Source organism: Rutidosis leptorrhynchoides, chromosome 11 (genome assembly GCF_046630445.1).
Source record: "Rutidosis leptorrhynchoides isolate AG116_Rl617_1_P2 chromosome 11, CSIRO_AGI_Rlap_v1, whole genome shotgun sequence".
Taxonomy (NCBI): Eukaryota; Viridiplantae; Streptophyta; class Magnoliopsida; order Asterales; family Asteraceae; genus Rutidosis; species Rutidosis leptorrhynchoides.
Genome location: NC_092343.1, coordinates 239,391,633 through 239,418,912, shown reverse-complemented (window position 1 = coordinate 239,418,912; position 27,280 = coordinate 239,391,633). Strand labels below are relative to the sequence as shown.

The 27,280-nt window shown below is 37.9% G+C and overlaps 3 protein-coding genes across 3 annotated transcripts in view; all 3 read left to right on the top strand.

Moving 5' to 3' along the window:
* The window catches only part of LOC139875483 (uncharacterized), a 61,629-nt gene extending 46,299 nt beyond the window's left edge, over nucleotides 1-15,330 (top strand). The window contains exons 2-4 of the mRNA XM_071862820.1: nucleotides 13,470-13,732; nucleotides 13,802-14,220; nucleotides 15,209-15,330. Of these exons, the coding sequence (XP_071718921.1) occupies nucleotides 13,470-13,732; nucleotides 13,802-14,220; nucleotides 15,209-15,330 (804 nt within the window). The remainder of the gene's footprint in view (nucleotides 1-13,469; nucleotides 13,733-13,801; nucleotides 14,221-15,208) is intronic.
* Nucleotides 15,331-15,345: 15 nt separating this feature from the next.
* LOC139875482 (uncharacterized) lies at nucleotides 15,346-17,088 on the top strand. Its single transcript, XM_071862819.1, has 3 exons — nucleotides 15,346-15,850; nucleotides 16,064-16,170; nucleotides 17,062-17,088. The coding sequence occupies exons 1-3, from the start codon at nucleotides 15,346-15,348 to the stop codon at nucleotides 17,086-17,088; spliced, it is 639 nt and encodes a 212-aa protein (XP_071718920.1).
* Nucleotides 17,089-22,473: 5,385 nt separating this feature from the next.
* LOC139875481 (uncharacterized) lies at nucleotides 22,474-23,519 on the top strand. Its single transcript, XM_071862818.1, has 2 exons — nucleotides 22,474-22,502; nucleotides 23,198-23,519. Exons 1-2 carry the CDS (start codon nucleotides 22,474-22,476, stop codon nucleotides 23,517-23,519), a joined length of 351 nt encoding a protein of 116 aa, XP_071718919.1.
* Nucleotides 23,520-27,280: the final 3,761 nt, after the last annotated feature.

Below are 27,280 nucleotides of genomic sequence, written 5' to 3'. Positions count from 1 at the left end.
GTTTCATCAACAATTCTACTCGTATGCACCCGTATTCGTACTCGTAAAATACACAACTTTTAGATGTATGTACTATTGGTATATACACTCCAATGATCAGCTCTTATCAGCCCATGTGAGTCACCTAACACATGTGAGAACCATCATTTGGCAACTAGCATGAAATATCTCATAAAATTACAAAAATATGAGTAATCATTCATGACTTATTTACATGAAAACAAAATTACATATCCTTTATATCTAATCCATACACCAACGACCAAAAACACCTACAAACACTTTCATTCTTCAATTTTCTTCATCTAATTGATCTCTCTCAATTTCTATCTTCAAGTTCTAAGTGTTCTTCATATATTCTACAAGTTCTAGTTACATAAAATCAAGAATACTTTCAAGTTTGCTAGCTCACTTCCAATCTTGTAAGGTGATCATCCAACCTCAAGAAATCTTTTTTTCTTACAGTAGGTTATCATTCTAATACAAGGTAATAATCATATTCAAACTTTGGTTCAATTTCTATAACTATAACAATCTTATTTCAAGTGATGATCTTACTTGAACTTGTTTTCGTGTCATGATTCTGCTTCAAGAACTTCGAGCCATCCAAGGATCCGTTGAAGCTAGATCCATTTTTCTCTTTTCCAGTAGGTTTATCCAAGGAACTTAAGGTAGTAATTATGTTCATAACATCATTCGATTCATACATATAAAGCTATCTTATTCGAAGGTTTAAACTTGTAATCACTAGAACATAGTTTAGTTAATTCTAAACTTGTTCGCAAACAAAAGTTAATCCTTCTAACTTGACTTTTAAAATCAACTAAACACATGTTCTATATCTATATGATATGCTAACTTAATGATTTAAAACCTGGAAACACGAAAAACACCGTAAAACCGGATTTACGCCGTCGTAGTAACACCGCGGGCTGTTTTGGGTTAGTTAATTAAAAACTATGATAAACTTTGATTTAAAAGTTGTTATTCTGAGAAAATGATTTTTATTATGAACATGAAACTATATCCAAAAATTATGGTTAAACTCAAAGTGGAAGTATGTTTTCTAAAATGGTCATCTAGACGTCGTTCTTTCGACTGAAATGACTACCTTTACAAAAACGACTTGCAACTTAATTTTCCGACTATAAACCTATACTTTTTCTGTTTAGATTCATAAAATAGAGTTCAATATGAAACCATAGCAATTTGATTCACTCAAAACGGATTTAAAATGAAGAAGTTATGGGTAAAACAAGATTGGATAATTTTTCTCATTTTAGCTACGTGAAAATTGGTAACAAATCTATTCCAACCATAACTTAATCAACTTGTATTGTATATTATGTAATCTTGAGATACCATAGACACGTATACAATGTTTCTACCTATCATGTCGACACATCTATATATATTTCGGAACAACCATAGACACTCTATATGTGAATGTTGGAGTTAGCTATACAGGGTTGAGGTTGATTCCAAAATATATATAGTTTGAGTTGTGATCAATACTGAGATACGTATACACTGGGTCGTGGATTGATTCAAGATAATATTTATCGATTTATTTCTGTACATCTAACTGTGGACAACTAGTTGTAGGTTACTAACGAGGACAGCTGACTTAATAAACTTAAAACATCAAAATATATTAAAAGTGTTGTAAATATATTTTGAACATACTTTGATATATATGTATAAATTGTTATAGGTTCGTGAATCAACCAGTGGCCAAGTCTTACTTCCCGACGAAGTAAAAATCTGTGAAAGTGAGTTTCATTTGCTCCCTTTTTAAATGCTTTTGCAATATATATATTTTTGGGACTGAGAATACATGCGCTGCTTTTATAACTGTTTTACGAAATAGACACAAGTACTTAAAACTACATTCTATGGCTGGATTATTAAACCGAATATGCCCCTTTTTAGTCTGGTAATCTAAGAATTAGGGAACAGACACCCTAATTGACGCGAATCCTAAAGATAGATCTATTGGGCCTAACAAACCCCATCCAAAGTACCGGATGCTTTAGTACTTCGAAATTTATATCATATCCGAAGGGTGTCCCGGAATGATGGGGATATTCTTATATATGCATCTTGTTAATGTCGGTTACCAGGTGTTCACCATATGAATGATTTTTATCTCTATGTATGGGATGTGTATTGAAATATGAAATCTTGTGGTCTATTATTATGATTTGATATATATATAGGTTAAACCTATAACTCACCAACATTTTTGTTGACGTTTTAAGCATGTTTATTCTCAGGTGATTATTAAGAGCTTCCGCTGTCGCATACTTAAATAAGGACGAGATTTGGAGTCCATGCTTGTATGATATTGTGTAAAAACTGCATTCAAGGAACTTATTTTGTTGTAACATATTTGTATTGTAAACCATTATGTAATGGTCGTGTGTAAACAGGATATTTTAGATTATCATTATTTGATAATCTACGTAAAGCTTTATAAACCTTTATTGATGAAATAAAGGTTATGGTTTGTTTTAAAATGAATGCAGTCTTTGAAAAAACGTCTCATATAGAGGTTAAAACCTCGCAACGAAATCAATTAATATGGAACGTTTTTAATCAATAAGAACGGGACATTTCATAAAGAGCCCACCCTACTTCTTTAGTGGATTAATTAGCCCATTAATCATGTAAGTATTACTTAAAACTAAACTAAATGGATTAAGTTACACTTGAAATCTAGTTACTTGTTGTTCCCATGCATACACCCCATAATAACCAACTTTGTAAGACTTTACATGAAATAAACTAGTGGATTTTTGCCCTCCCCCTTCTTTCCTTGCAACCGTCGGCCAAGGAGGCCATTAAGGGAGTCTTTGTTTCTTTTTTTTTGACTACTTCATTCACTAGTTACTCTCATTTCCTCACACACACTTTACTTGCAAAATCCTCTCAACTTTCTCTCATTTTTCTCTACATTCTTGTAAGTAACATGAGACTTTCTTCTCTTCCTTTTCTACTTCAAAACCGTGACCAAGAACTCACATATCATCATCATTTGATTGTTATTTACTTGTTCTTTGTTGTTTAATTACTTACTAGTTGTTATTGTTGTTGATTTGTTACTTGTTCTTAATTATTATTTACCTACTAGTACAAGAATCAAACTTTCTAGTTTGATTCTTCTTATCATCTTATATTACAAGAACAAACAAGAACAAAACTTTCTAGTTATGTTCTACACTTATTGTTTTTAAAAGATTAAAGTTCATGTGTTGAAAGCAAACTTGTGTTCATGAAGTAAACTTAAAAGTTTACTTCCTAAAGATCAAGACTTAGGCTTGAATCTTTAAAAGTATGAAACCCATGAACTTATTACTTGTGTATTTAGATTATTTCTTCATTTTATGTACTTTAAAGTTGTGATTTGGTCAAGTATTACAAGTTAGACTTGATCTCATACTTCTTGGAACTAAAAGGTTAACTTTAAAAGTTCAAGAACATGCAAGTATAACTTTTTAGTTATAACTTCATACACTTGTGTTAGATGTAACTTAATAACTTTAGATCTAGACTTTTGGGTCTTGGATCTTCAAGATCTAACTAAGAACTATGTTCTACATCTTAAGATCTTTATTAGTTAGTTTACATTCAAGTTTGTAGTTCAATATTACTTTTATATTCCATGTATGTGTTAAATCTAAGACTCTGATGTAACTTTGGTTCATCAAAACACTTACAACACTTAAGTGAGTTGTGCTACATGTATTAGACTTATACTTGGGTTATTATGGTCAAAACTTGGTGAAGATGATGCAAACACATCAACGAGTTGTACACTTGAAGCTGTATGCATCAAGGATGAGAACCGTGATAAGTATCGAGTACCAAGAACCACTGGAACCTACAGTTTTACTGTTTTTGGGTCTGATAAGTAAGACCTGGGCTACTGTAAAGATGGTTTTCAGTTAGCTCTGTTCAAGCAGATAACTTTTCATTTAGGACTCGTCTTAATCCGAGTTACGGTTTAGGATTTATGGCCCTCCGATCGTCACTATGTCCTTTTAACGTTGTGCTGAAAAATTCTGACCTACTCGCACTTAGACCGTCGCCACGGTCAAACAAAGATGAGTTTGCTTCTGGGATTTTTACCATAACTAAAGGACTCATATGCGGAGCCATGGCCACTAGTCTCACCTTATTTCAGTAGGTTTAGAGGCCGTGGTGACTGACTGAAATCAGCCTTTGTTTTAAACTTCTTTCATGAACAAAACTTACTTTACACCTTTTGTTTGATGATGAATGATGATGACCCTTAATACCTAATTTACTTACATTTAAACCTATTGGGACTTAGGTTGAGGACTTTACATACCTACGTACTTGCTTACTTCTCGACTCGACTTTACTACCACTTTATCACTGTGAGTTATAGCATTCCCTTTTTACTTTAACTATTTTGGGAATTGAGAATACATGCGCATTTTATGTTTTACATACTAGGCATGAGTACTTAAACTTATATATTTGTGGGTTATACAACAGCATAAACATTCCCTTTAGCTCGGTAACGTTTAGTCATTGGTTTTTGAACCGGTGAACGCGAATCTTAGATATGGATCCATAGGGTTTGACATCCCCACTCGGGCTAGTAGCGCTAGCATTTAACGGGTGTTTAATACTTCGTAATACATACGCACTTTCCAAGTGCACTTTCAGGGGGTATAAACGTTAAGTTAGTTACCAAGTGCCCACGGTTAAACATATACTTTATCATACTGTTTTGAAACGCTCTTTGTAGCACTGAAATCTCGTGGCCTACCTTACATACTGTTATACTTAAACTATAGCTCACTAACCTTTGTGTTGACATTTTTAAGCATGTTTTTCTCAGGTGCTTAAGGTTGCTTCCGTTGTGTACTAGTCTTGCTGTAGACACCCGCTGCTCTAGAGTTATCACCGCATGAACTGTTTATCTTACATTCATAACTTTAATACTCTTGAACTATGATTTGTAACGACCATTGGGGTCACGTACAATTATTAATTGCTTCTATTCATAGAAGCATGCTTTTGATGTAAAACATTTGACGTTGGTTATGACGTCACCTTTTATCTTGAATGCAAACTTGTTTTGAAAATGCATATAGTGTTTGACCTTGTAATGATCCTATTGTTGATGGTCCGTACATGTTGATTTAGTACGGGGCGTCACACGTTAGCTCCCAAAAACGGCTATGGTATGCTAACCCCCGAGGTGTTCCAAAAATGGCTATGGCATCACCCCCAAGTGTTCCAAAAATGGCTATGGCATCACTTGATCAACGTGTGAGTAAAACACGGCTATTACTCACAATCATGTACACAAACACGGCTATGTGCATAATAATTCGGATAATAACGTGGGAATAAAACACGACTATTACTCGCCACTATATGCATAAACAAGGCTATGTGCATAAATATAAAACGTGGACAAAAACGGCTATGTCTCACAACTATGGTCACAAACGGCTATGTGACACCATCAATGCGGAACATAAATCATATACATACATATATAGATATTCCACTCACCTCAAAATCTCTTGTGAAAAGATACCCGAGCTTGTAAGACCTCAATGTATCGTACCTATCATATTATACATATTATCAATCACAAACCCAAATTGGTCAACCAATTCTTTCACCATTCTAAGGCCATTTTGACCCAAGGTGCAATTTCAACCCATTTGCACCCTTAACCCTAATTTTGGATTAACTTACACCAAAACCCTAAAATTAACCAAGATAGGCTTAAAACACATTTCAATACAAAGTTTACGCATCTTTCACCAACATTAACCAACTTAGGTCCATTATGACCCATTTGACCATTTTAAAGTTAACATACTCGTTTTGGGTCATCCACTAACCCACACAACACCCACTTACATATATATAAGTGTGCTAGCAATTTACTAACTAATTTAAGTTCATAAACATCAATCTAACACTTTGAAAACCCTAGTTAGTCATCTTTGAGTCTACATGACCCAATTTCACCCAAAACACCCAATTCACCCACAAATGGGTTTTAAGTTCGTCATTTACCCCAAACCCTAACCCTTAATCAAATTAACAAGGAAATTAAGATTAAAGCATACCACTACACTCAAAATGTAGCTAGGAAGTAGGTGAACAACTTTAATGCTTGCACTTAGACCCGAAATCGGCTTCTTCTTCCTTGATTTGAGTTCTCTCACTCTAGAAAACCCTTTCTCTCACTAAATTAATTTGGAAGAGGTGAAGTAGGTGAAAATGGTGTTATGAGGCTCACCAAACTGAATCTAGAGCCTTAAAGTCGGCCCTTTAGTGAATTTACCAATTTGCCCTCAAAATATCTAATTAAAAGAGAAAGGAATCTGTCACAGACCATTGGCGCGGCGCGCCAAAGGCCTGCGCGGCATGCCACTCCCCCAGATCAGATTCTTTCTCCCTTTTAAATATGTACAACAAATATTTGGGTCTTACAACTCTCCCCCACTTGAGTCGGAGCGCGTCCTCGCGATCCAAGCCGTATGACAAGAAGGAAGATAAACTAACACGAATTCTTCGGGCTCCCATGTAAACTCGGAACCTTTACTCTGACGCCATTAAACTTTAAAAGTCCTCACTTCTTTATTTATCAACCTTTTGACCTTCTCATCGAGTATGGCAATCGGCTCCTCAATATATTCTAACTTGTTGTTTAGCTCAATTTCGTCTAATGGTACCCAAGATGAATCATCCGCAAGACACTTACGGAGATGGGAAACATAGAATGTATTATGGATCCTCGCAAGCTCTTCGGGTAATTCCAAATGATACGCGACTTCACCAACACGAGCTAAAACCTTAAATGGTCTAATAAACCGAGGACCTAACTTTCCCCATTTTCGAAACCGAATAACACCTTTCCATGGCGAAACCTTAAGCATCACCATGTCACCTTCTTGAAATTCGATCATTCGTCTACGCTTGTCGGCATACGACTTTTGTCTATCTTGCGCCTTTTTCAAATGATCCCGAATCATATCAATCTTACAATTCGTTTCTAAGACCAAATCAGTACTCCCGATTTCCTTTTGGCCAATTTCACCCCAACAAAATCGGAGTTCGGCACCTCCGCCCATAAAGCATCTCGTAAGGTGGCATCCCGATACTAGTATGATAACTATTATTGTACGAGAATTCCACCAAAGGTAAATGCTCATCCCAACTACCACCGAAATCAATAATACAAGCCCGTAACATATCCTCCAAAGTTTGATTCGTACGTTCGGTTTGACCGTCCGTTTGAGGATGATATGCCGTGCTCAATTTCAATTGTGTACCCATATCTTCATGAAACTTTTCCCAAAACCGAGATGTAAAACGAGTATCTCGATCCGAAATAATCGATATAGGAACTCCGTGTCGAGAGATGACTTCCTTGATAAACAACTTAGCCAAGGTCTCCGACAATATCGCTTCCTGAATGGGAAGAAACAAAGCACTTTTCGTCAATCGATCAACTATAACCCAAATCGAATCAAATTGGGTTCTCGCCATTTTAGGTAACTTTGTGATGAAATCCATGGTAATGTGCTCCCATTTCCATTTTGGGATTGCTAACGGTTGTAACTTACCATACGGCTTTTGGTGCTCGGCCTTAACTTGCAAACATGTGACGCATTGCTCAACATACTTCACAACATCACGTTTCATGCCCGGCCACCAATAATCTTTTCTTAAATCTAGATACATTTTCGTCGCGCCCAGATAAATGGAATACTTTGACTTATGTACTTCATCAAGTAGCACTTGTCGATAATCACCCATCTTAGGCACCCACACTCTTTCTTGAAAAGACAACAAACCACGCGAGCCCATGGTAATGAACTCCGATTGCCCCATGATTCGTTCCGCATGCTTGTTGTGAACATAAGCCTCTATTTGAATCACACCAAGTTTTTCAAGAAAATCGTTAGTAATAATCATACGTAACAATCCCAATCGTAACGCTGGGTGATGACTCTTTCGACTTAACGCATCCGCGACCACATTCGCCTTGCCCGGATGATAAAGTATTTCGCAATCATAATCTTTCACCACATCCATCCACCTACGTTGGCGATAATTCAAATCTCGTTGATTGAAGAGTTGTTTCAAACTCTTATGATCCGAATAAATCGTACTCTTGACACCATACAAGTAATGGCGCCAAATTTTCAACACATGCACAAACGCCGCCAACTCAAGATCATGAGTCGGATATCTCGTTTCGTGTTCCTTTAGTTATCGAGAGGCATAAGCGATGACTTTACCTCTTTGCATTAGAACACACCCGAGCCCATTTAACGAAGCATCACAATAAACCGTCATGTCTTCCACTCCTTCTGGCAACACTAGCACCGGAGCTTGACACAATTTCTCTTTTAGCAATTTAAAAGCAATTTCTTGCTCGTTCTCCCAAGTAAATCTCGCGTTCTTCCTCGTCAATTTCGTCAACGAAGAAGCGATCTTAGAAAAGTCTTGGATAAACCGACGATAATAACCGGCCAATCTGAGAAAACTTCGGATTTCTGTAGGCATAGTCGGTTGCCTCCAACTCTTCACCGTCTCTATCTTCCCATATACTTGAATACCGTCTTCGTTCACAATGTGGCCGAGGAATTGAACCTCCCTTAGCCAAAATTCACATTTGGAGAACTTAGCATACAACTTCTCCTTTCGTAACGTCTTCAATACTTCACGCAAATGACGTTCATGTTCGTTCATACTCTTCGAATAAAGAAGTATATCATCGATGAACACAATTACCGACTTGTCCAACATAGGTTGGCACACTCGGTTCATAAGATCCATGAATGCCGCCGGTGCATTCGTAAGACCAAAAGGCAAAACTATGAATTCAAAATGCCCATAACGCGTTCGAAAAGCCGTTTTCTCAATATCTTCCTCACGGACCCGCATTTGGTGATAACCGGACCGTAGGTCGATTTTAGAGAAATACGTTGCACCTTGGAGTTGGTCAAACAAATCGTCAATCCGAGGTAATGGATAACGATTCTTGATCGTCACTTTATTTAACTCCCGATAATCGATGCACATCCGCATACTTCCATCCTTCTTTTTCACTAATAAAACCGGAGCGCCCCATGGCGAAGTACTCGGTCGAATAAAACCCTTCTCAAGCAACTCTTGGGTTTGATTTAACAACATTTGCATTTCCGTCGGCGCTAAACGATAAGGAGTTTTAGCAATGGGAGTAGCTCCCGGAACCAACTCAATGCGAAATTCAACTTGTCTTTCCGCCGGAACACCCGGTAACTCATCCGGAAAAATGTCTTCGAATTCACTAACCACCGGAATTTCACGAATGGGTGGTGGCTCATCACGAGTATCAACAACATGGGCAAGAAAAGCCATGCCACCACTATCAAGGAGACGACGTGCCCGTGCAAAAGTGCATATCGGCACAAGTCTTCTACGCTTATCACCGTGAATAATTAACTCTCCCCCACTTGGGGTCTTCACATGAATAAATTTTTCATGGCATGCAATATCAGTTCTATTACGATCTAGCCAATCCATACCCACAAAAATATCAAAATCGCCCAAGGTCATCGGAATGAGATCTATCTCAAAGTTTTCGGCACCAAACACAACATCACAATTTTTACACACATCGACCACCAGCACTGTCTTGTCGTCCACTATTTCGACTTCTACCGGATGACTTAACTTAGCTAACGGTCTATTAAGTTTAGGCACACATTTAGGAGACACAAACGACAAATTTGCACCGCTATCAAAAAGAATCCTTGCCGGAGTAGAGTTAACCATAAAAGTACCTGAGACAACTTTGTTGGATTGTTTTGCTTCATCATTGGTCATCAAGTAGTTGCGACCCCTAGCCGTGACCGCCACCTTTTCTAACTTCTTGACATGATCATTATTCAAATCGGGACAATCCGGCCTCTTGTGCCCCTCCTTTCCACAATAAAAACACGTGACCGACTTGGTCAAACAATCACGGGCGTAATGACCCGACTTCCCACAACTATAACAAGTAGGCGTAAAAGTATTTGAACCACCCTTCTTCACACTTCCGACGCTTTCGGACCCCTTCTTGTTCTTGTTTTTCTTGTTTGAAAAGTTAGAATGACTAGAACCTTCAAACTTTCTTTTGGAAAAAGCGAAATCACTCTTTCTTGGAACCTCCGGCTCAAAACCCCTAGCCAATTCGTATAAATCTTCAAAAGACTTAGCCATACCCGGCTAATCTTACCCTTCAACTCATCACTTAAAGTACGGTAGAAATCTAGCATCAACTTTTGATCATCGCCAACATACTCCGGACAAAAACGAGTCTTTACCAAGAAGGTAGACTTGAGAGTAATCAAGTCCATTGAACCTTGTTACAAATTGTGCAACTCATCCCGGATCTTATCAAGATCGGAAGAAGTTTGGTATTCTTGGAAAAATTCTTTCTTAAACTCCTCCCATGTCAGGCACATGCATTGCTCTTCACCATATAATTTGATTTTATCGTCCCACCACAACTTGCCCTCTTCGCGCAACATGCTAGACCCATACCTCATCTCCTTCTCGGGAGGACACTCCGCGGTACGGAACGCTCCCTCGATATCGGAAATCCAACATGTGCTTTTCAATGGATCCCTCACCCCATTAAACATCGGAGGTTGAGTATCCTTGAAATTTTTGTAGTGGAAGTCCCGCCTTCCACCCCCACCATTAGCTTCACCCCCTTCGCCTCGAGGATAAATGTTTCTAGCCTCTAAAGCCTCTTCTATTGCGGCTTTCATTCGATCATTGATCATTTCGGTCACTTGTCCATCGACCGACTCTTGGAAGAACTTTCGGACGATGTCAAGAAAATCATTCTTTAGCCTTTTAAAGATGGCCTCAACCTTAGCCGTAGTTCAACGTCTACACTCGTACTTCCGTCATTGGTGTCGTGTCCATTTCTCATCTTCATTCTATAAAACGAAGTAAATTAAGCAACAAAACGAAAGGACTCAACACATAGGTATATACATATACACCACGCTACCCCATCTTGCTCGACAATCATCGTACATCGCTTGTTTGACACGATTTGAACCCGTAACAATGGTAGCTAATCATTGTTACGTGAACACGTCGCATTAACTCGCTAATACAACGTCCATCTCGCTTGATGATTGCTAAACACAACACAAATCAATTAGCACAATGTTAGTTCACATAAATCAAAGCACTAACAATTCCCGATTAGACCCAAAGTCCTACAAGTCCCGCATAAAGCGTACACACAATAAAGTCTAAGTCTAGGCACCTATCTCAAGTTGCCGAAATCCCTTAGACTATACTCTGATACCACTTGTAACAACCCCAAACCAAAACCTCGACCAAACCCGTGTAAAGGTATCATAAAAAAAAATTGCTAGAACAGCATATGGCGTGGCACGCCATATGGCCGCGCGGCGCGCCAAACTGGTCTGTCCCAAAAGTCATGAAACGCGAAAAAGATCGGCCACTTCCCGACATAATTAGACAAAACGCTTTTAACAACATATTCAAACATGTAAAACTAACACAATTCAAACATAAAATAAGTTTTACAAAGCGGGGCCCACTTTGGCCGTTTTACGAGTTTAATACATAACGTGAGTTTTGACCACCAAAAGTTTAAGTACCAAACGAAACGATGAGCATGGTGTTTGGGATTAAACTACCCAAGTCATGGTCAAACTCCAAAAGCTAACACATCCAAAAGAAGCGTCCCCTAACAATAAGCGGGATCTTTAATCCAACCGTATGCCCTTACCCTTATCCACGCCGGAACCTATAAAATGGTAAACAACGAGAGGGTAAGCTAACGCTTAGTGAGTAGAATAAATATATACATGCATATAAGACTTACCTACTCGCATCCACGATATCATATAACGCATACAAACACATAACGTCTCAATAACCAAGCTAGTATCGTCAATCCGTACAACTAGCAACATCAATAGCATAATAATCATAATAATAATTAAATGCTAACGTCAACAACTATACACCATGGTTAACCAAGTTCTTCGCAAGGGAATGACTTCGCGAAACAAGTCATCGATGTTCATAACAACCGTTAGCTCCCAAAAACGGCTATGGTATGCTAACCCCCGAGGTGTTCCAAAAACGGCTATGGCATCACCCCCAAGTGTTCCAAAAATGGCTATGGCATCACTTGATCAACGTGTGAGTAAAACACGGCTATTACTCACAATCATGTACACAAACACGGCTATGCGCACAATAAATTGGATAATAACGTGGGAGTAAAACACGGCTATTACTCGCCACTATATGCATAAACATGGCTATGTGCATAAATATAAAACGTGGACAAAAATGGCTATGTCTCACAACTATCACAAACGGCTATGTGACACCATCAATACGGCACATAAATCATATACATACATATATAGATATTCCACTCACCTCAAAATCTCTTGTGAAAAGATACCCGAGCTTGTAAGACCTCAATGTATCGTACCTATCATATTATACATATTATAAATCACAAACCCAAATTGGTCAATCAATTCTTTCACCATTCTAAGGCCATTTTGACCCAAGGTGCAATTTCAACCCATTTGCACCCTTAACCCAAATTTTGGATTAACTTACACCAAAACCCTAAAATTAGCCAAGATAGGCTTAAAACACATTTCAATACAAATTTTATGCATCTTTCACCAACATTAACCAACTTAGGTCCATTATGACCCATTTGGCCATTTTAAAGTTAACATACCCGTTTTGGGTCATCCACTAACCCACACAACACCCACTTACATATATATAGGTGTGCTAGCAATTTACTAACTAATTTAAGTTCATAAACATCAATCTAATACTTTGAAAACCCTAGTTAGTCATCTTTGAGTCTACATGACCCAATTTCACCCAAAACACCCAATTCACCCACAAATGGGTTTTAAGTTCATCATTTACCCCAAACCCTAACCCTTAATCAAATTAACAAGGAAATTAAGATTAAAACATACCACTACACTCAAAATGTAGCTAGGAAGTAGGTGAACAACTTTAATGCTTACACTTAGACCCGAAATCGGCTTCTTCTTCCTTGATTTGAGTTCTCTCACTCTAGAAAACCCTTTCTCTCACTAAATTAATTTGGAAGAGGTGAAGTAGGTGAAAATGGTGTTATGAGGCTCACCAAACTGAATCTAGAGCCTTAAAGTCGGCCCTTTAGTGAATTTACCAATTTGCCCTCAAAATATCTAATTAAAAGAGAAAGGAATCTGTCACAGACCATTGGTACGGCACGCCAAAGGCCTGCGTGGCTCGCCACTCCCCCAGATCAGATTATTTCTCCCATTTAAATATGTACAACAAATATTTGGGTCTTACACGGTTAGATTTCTATGTTATGCGGACTTCATCTCGCTATAACATGTTGTTAGGCTGCCTTAGGTAAATTCGGAATTGTTCCATCTACAATTCATGGCATGATTAAATTCGCAACGCATAAAGGTGTTGCGACAATAAGTTCAACAAGCATCATGCCCATTTGTGCGGCTGTTAATGTAAAAAGCGCAGTTCAAGAAACTGCTGATGCCGCAGACAACATGATAGTGGTTAATCCTGCATATCCCGATCAAAAAATTAAAGTGGGATGCAATGTTTGTGCGGATACCAAGAAACAAATTGTGCAGTTACTTGGGCAGTACATGGATGTTTTTGCTTGGTGTGAAAATGATATGACTGGTGTTCTGCGTCATATTGCGGAACACAGACTTAATGTAAATCCAGCTTTAAAACCTGTAGTGCAGAAGCGTAGAGGCATGGCCCCCGATCGCGCTAAGTGGCTGTGCGAAGAGGTAACAAAATTGGTGAGAGCTGAAATTTTACGCGAAGTTCAATATCAATCATGGATTGCGAACCCAGTGTTGGTAAAAAAGCCTGATGGCTCGTGGAGAATGTGTATTGATTTCAAGGATTTAAATAAAGCATGCCCTAAATATAATTATCCACTTCCAGAAATTGATTTGAAAGTGGAATATTTACATGCTTTTCCATATAAATGTTTTTTGGATGCGGCAAGGGGATATCATCAGATCCCAATGGCCAAAGAAGACGCAGATAAAATCACTTTTCATATAGTCAAAGGCATATTCTCTTATATAATGATGCCTTTTGGTTTAATCAATGCGGGTGCGAACGCTTAATTGACACTGCGTTCGAAAATCAAATTGGGCGTAATCTTGAGGCTTATGTAGATGATTTAGTAATTAAAAGCACAACGCAAGAGCGCATTATTGACGATATGCGGGAAACATTTGATACATTGTGCAGGATAAACATGAATATTAATTCGCTAAAGTGTAGTTAATCCAAAGAAAATTGTGGCTATTGAAAATACAAAGCACATTTGATACAAAGCACTTTTTTGGGATATCTTGTTACAGAGCAAGGTATTCAAGCTAATCCAAAGAAAATTGCGGCTATTGAAAATATAACGGCACCAAAGACGGTCAAGGAAGTGCAAAGTTTGACAGGAAAATTAGCCTCATTAACGCGTTTCTTGTCTAAGGCCGCTGAAAGACAATTACCATTTTTCAAAACTTTAAAAGGGTGCTTGAAATAAAAGTGCTTTGTTTGGACAAGTGAAGCTGAAACCGCGTTTCAGGGAATGAAGAAGTTATTAAAAACTTTGCCTTCGTTAACAGCGTCAATTAATGGCGAAACTCTTTACCTTTATTTATCGGTAGCAAATGAAGCTTTTGGCTCAGTTCTAGTTGTGAAAAGAGATTAAATACAAAAACCTGTGTATTTTGTCAGTAAAGCTCTCATAGGAAGTGAGAAAAACTATGTGCCGATTGAAAATTTTGTATATGCGCTCATATTAACATCGCGAAGGTTAAGAAAATATTTTCAAGGGCATCCGGTGCACGTGTTAACTACCATGCCGTTAAGCAAGTCTTAACAAAACTAGAGATATCTGGTAGACTTGTGTTGTGAGCAGTAGAGTTAAGTGCTTATCAAATCTCTTACCTTCCGCGCAATGCTGTAAAGGGCCACGTTTTGGCGGATTATCTCGCCAAAATGACCGGGGAGTTGGAGGTGGTTAATGAGCGAACATAATTAAAATCAGTAGTCGACGAAACATGGAATTTATTTACTGATGGAGCTTCATGTGCAGAAGGCGCTGGTGCGGGTTTGGTGGTGGCAAGCCCAAGTGGTGAGGAGCATACATACGCGTTACGTTTTAATTTTGATGTGACAAATAATGAAGCGGAATATGAAGCCTTGCTTGCTGGTTAAAATATTGCGCGAAAAATGGATATCATTAAGTTGCGCGCATTTACATATTTGAAGTTAGTGGCAAATCAGTTTAATGGCTCTTTTGAGGCACATGATTCCCCAATGCATAAATATTTACAGTTGTTGAAAGAATTGGCAGTGCGGTTCGAGCATTTTGAACTCGCGCAAGTGCCAAGAAGTCAAAATAAGAAGGCGGATGCTTTGAGTAAGTTGGCCGCTCTAACATTTTCGCACTTTCGAAAACAAGTTTGGGTCGAGGAATTGCCAAGCAAATCAATAGATAATGAATTAATGGTTGTGTCTGTTGTAGAAGAACAGCCAAATTGGATGGAACCAATTTTGCAATACATCCGCAATGATATTTTGCCAAGTGATAAGCGAGAAGCTCGCTTAGTAAGAGAGCGAGCACCAATGTATATCATTCAAAATGACATCTTATATCGTAATTCATATTGCGGTCCAATGATGCGGTGTGTGGGCCCAATTGAAGCAGAAATGATAATTGATGAAGTGCATAATGGTTCTTGTGTATTGCATTCAGGCTACAAAACTATTGCGGCAAAAATTATGCGGATGGGTTACTTTTGGCCATCCCTATATCGCGATGTTGCAAAGATTGTTAAGCATTGTAAAAGCTGCCAAAGGCATGCTCCGCAGAATCGGATGCCAAGACATGATATGATTCCTGTTAATTTGTCATGGCCATTTCACAAGTGGGCTATTGACATTGTAGGACCATTTCCCGCAGGTCCTGGCAATGTCAAATTCCTGATTGTGGCAACTGACTATTTTACAAAATGGGTTGAAGCTAAGGCGGTTCGCACTATCACTGGAGTACAGGTGCGAAATTTTGTGTGAGAGTATATTGTTTGCAGGTTTGGTATTCCACGTGAATTGGTTAGTGATAATGGTGCCCAAATAGCGAAAGATCCTTTTAACACATGGTGCACTGATTTAAATATAATCCAAAAGTTTACATCAGTGGTGCATCCATAGGCTAATGGCTTATGCGAAGTAACCAACCGCGATATTGTAAGCGGTATTAAAAAGAGGTTATGCAAAAAGCGAACTGGTTGGGTGGATGAATTGCCCAATGTGTTATGGGCACATCGCACTACTTTCAGGTTGATCATATACATAACATTGTATATGTATATTTTATTTGCTAAAAGTCAAAAGCAGAATTGCGTGGGCTATAATGCAAAGCTATGAGATATTCGCTGAAAATAAGTACAGCAGTTATATTTTCGCGCTAATAAAGGACTACGGTTTAATCCGCTGTGTTTCCGCGGACACTTAAGCAATTCGCAGACCGCGGATATTTCGAATACTATAAATAGAGAGCTTGGCCTCTCATTTATGGGTTGCTGATTCTCTGCCATTTTGCCCAAGCCTTTATGATTTCCACTTGTGATCTTGCCCAAGGATTTTACATTGTGCTAAGGTGAATTATGCTAATTAACAATCAAGACCGGGTCGGGGTGGTTGATCACTTAATTGCTAAAGTGAAAGACGATCATCGGGGCCCAAAATAATCATCAAACATCCCATCCTTCATCTTATTATTGCACTTAATCGTTAATTAAGCAACAACTTAATATAGGATTGATCAATTGGCGCCATTCGTAGGACGCGTTTTGCGATTTAAACTTGAAATTTTTTGTTTTGAGCTATCAAACAATTAATTTGTTGGTTTAATTTCAATCGCCTTTTTGTTGTGATGATTTGCAGGTATTTTTTGATGGTGTAATCTGTTGATCTGCTTGATTGTCATGATGACAAACGCAAAGCAAAGAGGTGTGTGTGCAAACGCTGATGCATTGTCTAGTGATTCGCAGAATGTTTTATCATTTCCAACGCAAGCAAATGCTAATGTAAACACGGGTAAATCGGTTCAAGAACCGACTGCTAAGATATCTGCTGCAAACAATGCTAATGAATCTCAGCCAAAAGTTGTTGCAGAAAAAATGGTTGCACGCAGGAATTTGCAGCAACATCGCGAAGAAACCATCACTGATGGTAAGCGATTAAAGATTTTGGCTTGAAAAGCAGACAAAGTACTTGGTACTGCTATTGAGCACGCTAGAAAAGATTTTCGCGAAACTCGTTTACCGCGAACTTATTTACGGCCATTGAATGATTCTGGATCACAAGCTGATCGCTTAGTCATTGATCATTGCAACAGTGATAGCGATGGCACGGATGAACGTGTTATCTTAAATTCTGTTTATAATTTGAAGACTGCGAAAGTGCCAAGAGAAGAGAATGAATTTTCTAATGATTTGGACAGTGCGGAAGAATTTGTAAAAATTCCACATGTTAAGCGAAGGCGACCACCAACACCTTTCCCTCGTCATGGGAATGAAGGTGAAGCATCTGATGATATTCGCAGAGAAGATGCTTGGCATTTTTTACCGAACGCTTTCAAAAGCATTGTGCCAAAGTCAATGCAACACAAGTTTGAACAGCCAAATTTCTTGCAAGATATGATAGCCAAGTTTTGTGCGGAGAATGCGAATACTAGCACAAAAAAGGCAACTGAAATCACTACTGCTGCGGACAAGTTTGTCCAGCATATTTCTGACTATCCAATTGTTTCTACGCCAATTGTGCCGGCAACATTGGGGGTTTACTCCGGTTTAACCGATCCTTTAGACTTTCTGCAACGCTTTGAAGGGGTGGTGAGCACCTATAACTGGGATGAGCCAGTTGCTTGTAAAGTTTTCCCTATGGCTTTGCAAGGGTCAGAAAGGGAGTGGTTTCATAGCCTACAAGCTCGCAGTATTATAGGCTTTGTCGATCTTCGCGAAAAATTCTTGTTACAATTTCAGAATCTATTACCGCAGAAAAAGACGCATATAGAATGTCATGATATTAAACAAGGCAACAAGGAAACTTTAAGTGCATTACTCACGCGGTACATTTATGAGTGCCAAAAGATCCCAAGCTTGAATGAAGATAAAAAAATCTCAGGTTTTTTGCACGCTATTAATCCGCAGCGACATCCAACGCTTGTGCGAAGATTGCGAAGAGATGTCCCGCAGACTTTTGCTAAGGTTCAGCAAGAAACATATGATTATCTCCGGGGTGGAGAGGATAGCACTATAACCCCTGCATGTGGGTGAGGTAGAGACAAAAGCTGGAGGGATGACAATGATTCTTTTCGTGATGGTAACATGGATAGTTACCATGGTTCTGGATTTCCCCGAAGAAATAACAGCGGTAGTTACCCACGAAATGAAAGGTTTCAGGGTCAGCATGATAACCATGGTTATGGTCGTCGCGATCGTTATTCTACACAAAAGTGGAACAACGAATCTTTCAATATCATTCAAATGCTAACAAAAACCCCTAAAGAAATTTTTTTACAAGAAAGGGTTGCTAAGTCTTTTCCTGACCCGCAGCCTTTGGGAGAGAATAGTAGGCATAATCGGTCAAAGTTTTGTGTTTTTCATGACGATTATGGACATGACACCAACCGCTGTAGAGATTTGGCGGAATTGTTCGCGGAGGCATATGAACAAGGTAAGTTGGACCATTTAATCCCGCAGAAAGCTGCAAGTACTGCAAATGCGATTATAATGCCTACAGAAGCCAAGACCTCAAATGCGCCAAATGTGGTTGAGCGAAAGGCTCCCGCAGTGAAAAATTTGGGTGTAAAGATGGTGAGTAAGAAAGAAAACCAGCGTGGAATCCAGGTCATTAATATGGTAGAGGTGCAAGGCGAAATGTCTGTACTTCAAATATCTGAGCAGATTATCAGTTGGAAATGTCCCTCTATTACTTTTCCTCCTGCAAGTCTGACCGCGGATGTGGACAAACCAGTGGTGGTTTCATGCCGCATTGCAAATACTGGTATTATGATAATGAAGGTACATGTAGACTCTGGTAGCAGTGTAGATGTCATGTACGAATAATGTTTTAGTAAACTGCCCGCAGAAATTCAGGTTTTGATGAAACCTACTGCGATTTCACTTGCTGGATTCTCAGGAGAGTCAACTTGGCCTGTTAGCCAGTTGGAATTGCAAATGGAGTTAGTTGATGACTGTGATGAGTCACTGAGGTGCCAAGCTTTATTGAATCTATACATAATGCGAACTCAGTCGCGATTCAATAAGATACTTGGGCGTACTGCTTTGCGCATGTTTGGCGCTATCCCTTCTACTATACATGGCATGGTCAAATTTTCTGCTAATAAGGGAATTGGAACGCTAACTTCTACGGACGTAGAGCTGTTTTGCGCTATGATTATGGCAAGCGAATACATGGGTGTTGAAGGGTATTCAATTCACTCTGAATAATGCGAATAATTGAAGTAAAGAAAGTTGTGATAGACTGCATAGTCAAACTTGATCAATACTTGATATGCTACTTTTATTTTCTGAACTATGTAACGCGAAAGAGTAATGAATAAAGCAAAGTTAATCTCAGTGTTAGTAATTGTCTCTTTACAAAGCGAAAACACTGCGTGTGGCCACGCGTAGTGATTATTTTGCAGAATGCTATTACTCATTCTATCATAACACTAAGTTAATGTTTATGTGTATATAATTACGAATCCGCGGATACTTTAAGTAAAATGGCAAGATTTTCGCTAAACATGGTCTGCTTAAATGTTATAATAATGCACGTATGCATTATGAAATAATGTGTTAAAAGCCAAAGTGATGAAATTGCCCACTTATATTAAATTGTAAATATTGTGAAAGTATAAAATTCCCTAAGTATTTGATCTTACCAATACTTAGATGCTTCGCAATGCTAAAATTTGCCTAAGGATCGATTTGTCGGACTTAGAAGATTCAAAATGATTAAAAGATTGTTTCGCGTAAAGTACGCGTTTCTTATGTGCACAATAGCGAATGCAAAAATTGCAAAGGGCAAGTCTGAATTATGAATATATGATAAAGTAATTAAAGCGCTATATAAATAAACGAAGTTGCAACTGTGGAATGAAAATATGTCACTTATATTAAGCGCGAAACAGCACGGATAATTACAAAAAACGCAATCAAGGATTGTGAAATAATTGTTTGAAATCTAACTAAGACAATTTATAGCTCTAACGCTTTAATGTCTGCAAAAGTAATGCCCTCTTGTTGAACCAGTTCCTCTAAGGCTGGTATGTTAACTTTTTCAACCTCCTTCTTTGCCCTTGAGAGTGCTTCTCGGGCATCGTCTGTGGCACATATTTCACTTGCCATATCTGAGGGGAGTGGTTGAGAGAAGTCACCAAGTTTGCACAATAAGTCATGCCACTCGCAGCGTGTGGCGAGTTGGATGCTTGTGCGTATGCTCGGAATTTTTTAGTGACTGGTTGCGAATCCATCACTTTATCTGCAAATTCTGGCAGATATTTCACAAGCTGAGCGAATTCTTTTTCAGCTTTCTCCGCCCTCTTCTTGAGTTGGATGTTTTCCTCTGCAGCCTTTTTAAGCTGTGCCTCCACCCTCCGCACTTTCCTCTCATGAGCAGTAGCAATTTTGACTTGCTTTTCATATTCATCTGAAATCTCAGTAAAGCGCTCAATGTTGTCAACAGCTAGGCAAATTGCATTATAGCAATTGTGCAGTCGTTGTCTTTCCGCTTGTGGATACGTCAGCTTGCGGTATTATTCTTTGGTTTCTTTGGTAATGAATTTGTAGATCCTACGGTACAATCGATCGGCTTTTTCTGCCTCTGTGGCTTCTTCCGCATCTTCTTCCTCTTTTTCTTCTTCTTCTTCTTCCTGATTAGATGCTTCTGTGTTAGAAGGAAATGTTAAATCTTCATGACCAGGTTCTTCAAGAATATCTATAGGGATATTCCCCGTAATATTATAGAGCGGTGTAGCTTCACCAGTTGAATCTGAAAGGACAATTACAAACAGATAAGCAAAAACCTCAAATCTGTGCGAAAATAATACGGGTATAATAAACAAATATTGTGAAATTAACAATTGCTTACTTGCTTCTTGTTCAAATATAGTGCGCACTTGTTTTTTGCGCGGGGTCGTTGCACTTTCTGCGACTTTCCGCTTACCGCGGTCTTCACAGACGGAAATGAAAAGCGTGTTGGTGATTGGTTCGTCAATGGGATAATCTTACCGTTGCCGCCTTTTATGCGGTGCGCAGGTCTGATTCTGCTAATATCCGCCGATCTCATGATTAAGCCAAGCTCAATCACTGCGAAAATACAAATGCATAACGATATGCGAAGGAAAAAACAAAAAATTATATAATGCGAAAAGTTTAGGCGAAATACCATTATTCATCTGGTCGATTAGAAGAACATCGCAGTCGCTCCAAGACCATTGAATCTAAACCCTACCAATGTACATCGGTACATTTGAATATGTTCGCAGAATTAGGCTTGCACCCTTAAGCGTCTTGAGAATGTCGTTCTCAAGATCATCAAGTATGGGTTTATCATTCAGAGTGCCATCGAGTTCAGTACACCACTTTTTTGGTATACTACTATCCACATGAGCGGTGTCGTTGATAAAGAAGAAAGAGCTGCGCCAATTGCCAATCGAATCTTTTGGCGAAGTCATTACGCTAAGTTTACTGCGGAAAGAGAAACATCCCCCATCATATAGAACGAGGCTATTGCATGCGCGAAACACGTTAAGCAGCGGTTGTTGGCTGATAGCATTACAATACATCTCAAACAACACAATTTTGTTAATCGCGTTTGGATGGAGTTGCGCAATGGCGATTTTATAATATTCGCAGACACTGCGAAAAAATTGGGTAAGTGGGAAACGTATGTTGCCTTGAGAGATGGCGGCCTCATATATAGTAATCATCCCTTTAGGGGGAGTGTTTGCTCGATCATCTAATGAAGGTGCAGTGGGAACAAATTGAGCGATTGGAGGATACCACTTTTGTAGGATTCGGAGTTTCGCTTCATTCATATAGGAAACGAAACCTCCAGGAGTATGGGCAGATGAAGAAGACGCCATTTATACTCAGAAAAGTAGAATGGATGATGAATTGAAGGTATTAAGGGTTGATTAGATTAATTGCAAAGAACGAGTGTAATCAGATGAATATGATTGAACACGTAATTGAGAGAGAAAGCGTAAAGTTTTTATGCGAGTTATTCAGCTATTTATAATTGGAATTAGGGCGAGTAAGTTGAAAGAGTAATGATTACATTTAAATGGCTAAAATTACCGCAACGTGTATACGGTAATTTTCTAGCCGTTACAGTGTTTTGATTTGACAGAATTGCGAAAGTTACCGTTGTGCCTATGCGTTGAGTTTAATAATATCAACGGTAATAAATGAGTGGTAAAAATTATAAAATATCACTTGCGAAAAATTGTTAATGATTATTTCTTTATTTTTTAGAGTTTATCAAGATACATCTGCTTCGCGAAATGTATCATAATAAACTGGAGGGACTTGATCATATACATAACATTGTATATGTATATTTTATTTGCTAAAAGTCAAAAGCAGAATTGCGTGAGCTATAATGCAAAGCTATGAGATATTCGCTGAAAATAAGTACAGCAGTTATATTTTCGCGCTAATAAAGGACTGCGGTTTAATCCGCTGTGTTTTCGCGGACACTTAAGCAATTCGCAGACCGCGGATATTTCGAATACTATAAATAGAGAGCTTGGACTCTCATTTATGGGTTGTTGATTCTCTGCCATTTTGCCCAAGCCTTTATGATTTCCACTTGTGATCTTGCCCAAGGGATTTTACATTGTGCTAAGGTGAATTATGCTAATTAACAATCAAGACCGGATCGGGGTGGTTGATCACTTAATTGCTAAAGTGAAAGACGATCATCGGGGCCCAAAATAATCATCAAACATCCCATCCTTCATCCTATTATTGCACTCAATCCTTAATTAAGCAACAACTTAATATAGGATTGATCAGAAAAGTACCGGGGAAACACCTTTTAGTTTGGTATATGGCTCTGAGGAAGTAATACCCGCTGAAATTCTTGTGCCAATGCATAGAGTCACTAACTTCGAGGAAGAAGCAAATGATGATGCATTGGGCGAAAATCTGAATTTCATCGAAGAGCGACGGTTGATTGCTGCTATCAGAGAGGCAAATAATAAACAACAAATTGCCAAGTATTATAACAAAAGAGTGTGTGCTTTATCTTTTGATATAGGCGAATGGGTAACGCGAAATAATGATGCAAGTAGAGCAGAAAAACTTGGCAAATTAGGACCCAATTGAGGGGGTTCTTATCAAGTTGTGGCAATTAATGCAGCAGGTTCATATAAGCTCGCAGATGTAGAAGGGCGAACTTTACCTAATGTGTGGCATGCCGCTTTATTAAAGCGATATTATGCGTAACTCTGGGAAAATAACGTGAAGGCCAAAATGCATATGTATAAAGTGCGAAATTAGTTGCAAGGCCTATACTTGATATTCTTTCTATGTGTTTTTATTTTTAATTTTTGCAAGTCTTGATCACACTTGTAAGAGTATAAAAAGTAGACACTTGTAAGAATATGCAAAAAAGTTTGTTTGTGAAATGCCAAAAGTTTATGAAATGTTTTGTATTTTGTTTCATAGTGCTGAGGTGTTTCGCGATGTTTAAGCGGCGAAGTGATGAAATTGCCCACTTTCGCAGAAAATAACTATTGCGAAAGGAACTTAAAATCCTAAGTATTTGATTTTGTCATACTTAGATGCTTCGCAATGCTAATTGATTGCCTAAGGATCGCTTTGGCGGACTTAGAAGATTCATAACGTATAAATATACACGCATACAGATTGTTTCGCAAAAGTACATACTTATTATGTGCATGATAATAAAAGTTGAAAATTGCAAAGGACAAGTCCGTGTTATGAATATTATTGATGAAAGCACTATATAAATAAAAGTACTTGCAAATATATATGGAAATGCGAAAATTTTATTAATAATGGCGCAGAGATAGCTGCGTGCTAAATTTTACAATATAATCATGGCTTAGATAAATCGAGCTCGATGATGTCATCTACAGTAGCATCATCCTGCTCGCTTATCACCGTAATTTTTGGGATTGAAATATCCGCTATGTTTTCTTTCGCAGTAGCAAATGCATCTCGGGCATCTGCCAGCGAACATATGCGGTCTTCCATTGCGGATGGTAGTGGATTTGGTATGGTGCGGTAGGGAGCGATTTCATCCAAGAATTCCACTCTTTCGCGCAATTGTAGCACAGCAGCATATGTTGAAAATTGAGCAGAAATAGGCTGAGAGTTAAGGATTTTTCTGGCCAACTCTGGCAAATGTTGGCGAAGCTTGGTAAACACAAGCTTCGCAGAAGCTGTAGCAGCTAGAGCGTTGTATCGCTCTGCAGTTAGCCTAGTAACCTCCTCCGTCAATGAATTAATAGTAGTTTGGAGGCTGTTTTCTTTTTCAGCTGCAGTAGAAACCTGCTGTTTTAAATCATCAATAGCGATTTTTGCTGCGGTGAGTTCATAAGAGAGGTTAACACACCGCTTTTCATTGTCCGCATCTTTGGCCTTCTCGGTGTTATACTTCGTTTTTCAGCCTCAAGAATGTTGAAGAACTGTTCTTAACGGCATATCATATCATAAGCAGAATTGAAGCACATGTAGAAATTCTGCACCAAACTGTCGTGCGTATCAAGCGCAGAGAGCTTTGAAAATTCGCGGCGAAGCTCGTTGAGGATTGCCATCTTCATTTGTTGGTGTTGATCTTGCGCTGCAGCAGAGGGGGCATAAGTGTATCCCGATAAACCGTCAATTCTCATACCATAAGAGTCGGGTGGGGTGCGGAATAACTCAGTAATTTGCTCAACAGTATGTGGGCTGGGATAAACTGGATTGAAAGGTGAATCGCCTGCAAAACAAAACAATTAATTAATCGGCAAAATAAAAATCATAGCGAATGTTATAAACATGAAATAATGCTCGTGATTGTAGTGACCCGAACTTTTCCATGTTTATATATATTAATTGAGATTGATATTTACATGATTAAATGTTTCCAACATGTTAAGCAATCAAACTTGTTAAGACTTGATTAATTGAAATATGTTTCATATAGACAATTGACCACCCAAGTTGACCGGTGATTCACGAACGTTAAAACTTGTAAAAACTATATGATGACATATATATATGGATATATATATAGTTAACATGATACTATGATAAGTAAACATATCATTAAGTATATTAACAATGAACTACATATGTAAAAACAAGACTACTAACTTAATGATTTTTAAACGAGACATATATGTAACGATTATCGTTGTAAAGACATTTAATGTATATATATATCATATTAAGAGATATTCATACATGATAATATCATGATAATATAATAATTTAAAATCTCATTTGATATTATAAACATTGGGTTAACAACATTTAACAAGATCGTTAACCTAAAGGTTTCAAAACAACACTTACATGTAACGACTAACGATGACTTAACGACTCAGTTAAAATGTATATACATGTAGTGTTTTAATATGTATTTATACACTTTTGAAAGACTTAAAGACACTTATCAAAATACTTCTACTTAACAAAAATGCTTACAATTACATCCTCGTTCAGTTTCATCAACAATTCTACTCGTATGCACCCGTATTCGTACTCGTACAATACACAGCTTTTAGATGTATGTACTATTGGTATATACACTCCAATGATCAGCTCTTAGCAGCCCATGTAAGTCACCTAACACATGTGGGAACCATCATTTGGCAACTAGCATGAAATATCTCATAAAATTACAAAAATATGAGTAATCATTCATGACTTATTTACATGAAAACAAAATTACATATCCTTTATATCTAATCCATACACCAACGACCAAAAACACCTACAAACACTTTCATTCTTTAATTTTCTTCATCTAATTGATCTCTCTCAAGTTCTATCTTCAAGTTCTAAGTGTTCTTCATAAATTCCAAAAGTTCTAGTTTCATAAAATCAAGAATACTTTCAAGTTTGCTAGCTCACTTCCAATCTTGTAAGGTGATCATCCAACCTCAAGAAATCTTTGTTTCTTACAGTAGGTTATCATTCTAATACAAGGTAATAATCATATTCAAACTTTGGTTCAATTTCTATAACTATAACAATCTTATTTCAAGTGATGATCTTACTTGAACTTGTTTTCGTGTCATGATTCTGCTTCAAGAACTTCGAGCCATCCAAGGATCCATTGAAGCTAGATCCATTTTTCTCTTTTCCAGTAGGTTTATCCAAGGAACTTAAGGTAGTAATGATGTTCATAACATCATTCGATTCATACATATAAAGTTATCTTATTCGAAGGTTTAAACTTGTAATCACTAGAACATAGTTTAGTTAATTCTAAACTTGTTCGCAAACAAAAGTTAATCCTTCTAACTTGACTTTTAAAATCAACTAAACACATGTTCTATATCTATATGATATGCTAACTTAATGATTTAAAACCTGGAAACACGAAAAACACCGTAAAACCGGATTTACGCCGTCGTAGTAACACCGCGGGCTGTTTTGGGTTAGTTAATTAAAAACTATGATAAACTTTGATTTAAAAGTTGTTATTCTGAGAAAATGATTTTTTATTATGAACATGAAACTATATCCTAAAATTATGGTTAAACTCAAAGTGGAAGTATGTTTTCTAAAATGGTCATCTAGACGTCGTTCTTTCGACTGAAATGACTACCTTTACAAAAACGACTTGTAACTTATTTTTCCGACTATAAACCTATACTTTTTCTGTTTAGATTCATAAAATAGAGTTCAATATGAAACCATAGCAACTTGATTCACTCAAAACGGATTTAAAATGAAGAAGTTATGGGTAAAACAAGATTGGATAATTTTTCTCATTTTAGCTACGTGAAAATTGGTAACAAATCTATTCCAACCATAACTTAATCAACTTGTATTGTATATTATGTAATCTTGAGATACCATAGACACGTATACAATGTTTCGACCTATCATGTCGACACATCTATATA

Excerpts from the sequence above, each read along its gene's own strand:
- LOC139875482 (XM_071862819.1), top strand. The coding sequence starts at position 15,346 with ATGGATATCATTAAGTTGCGCGCATTTACATATTTGAAGTTAGTGGCA. Across the intron at positions 15,851-16,063 it reads AATTGATGAAGTGCATAATG|GACCATTTCCCGCAGGTCCT; the intron begins GTTCTTGTGTAT and ends TTGACATTGTAG. Across the intron at positions 16,171-17,061 it reads GCACTATCACTGGAGTACAG|GTATTTTTTGATGGTGTAAT; the intron begins GTGCGAAATTTT and ends GATGATTTGCAG.
- LOC139875481 (XM_071862818.1), top strand. The coding sequence starts at position 22,474 with ATGGCTAAAATTACCGCAACGTGTATACG. Across the intron at positions 22,503-23,197 it reads ATTACCGCAACGTGTATACG|GATTGATCAGAAAAGTACCG; the intron begins GTAATTTTCTAG and ends AACTTAATATAG.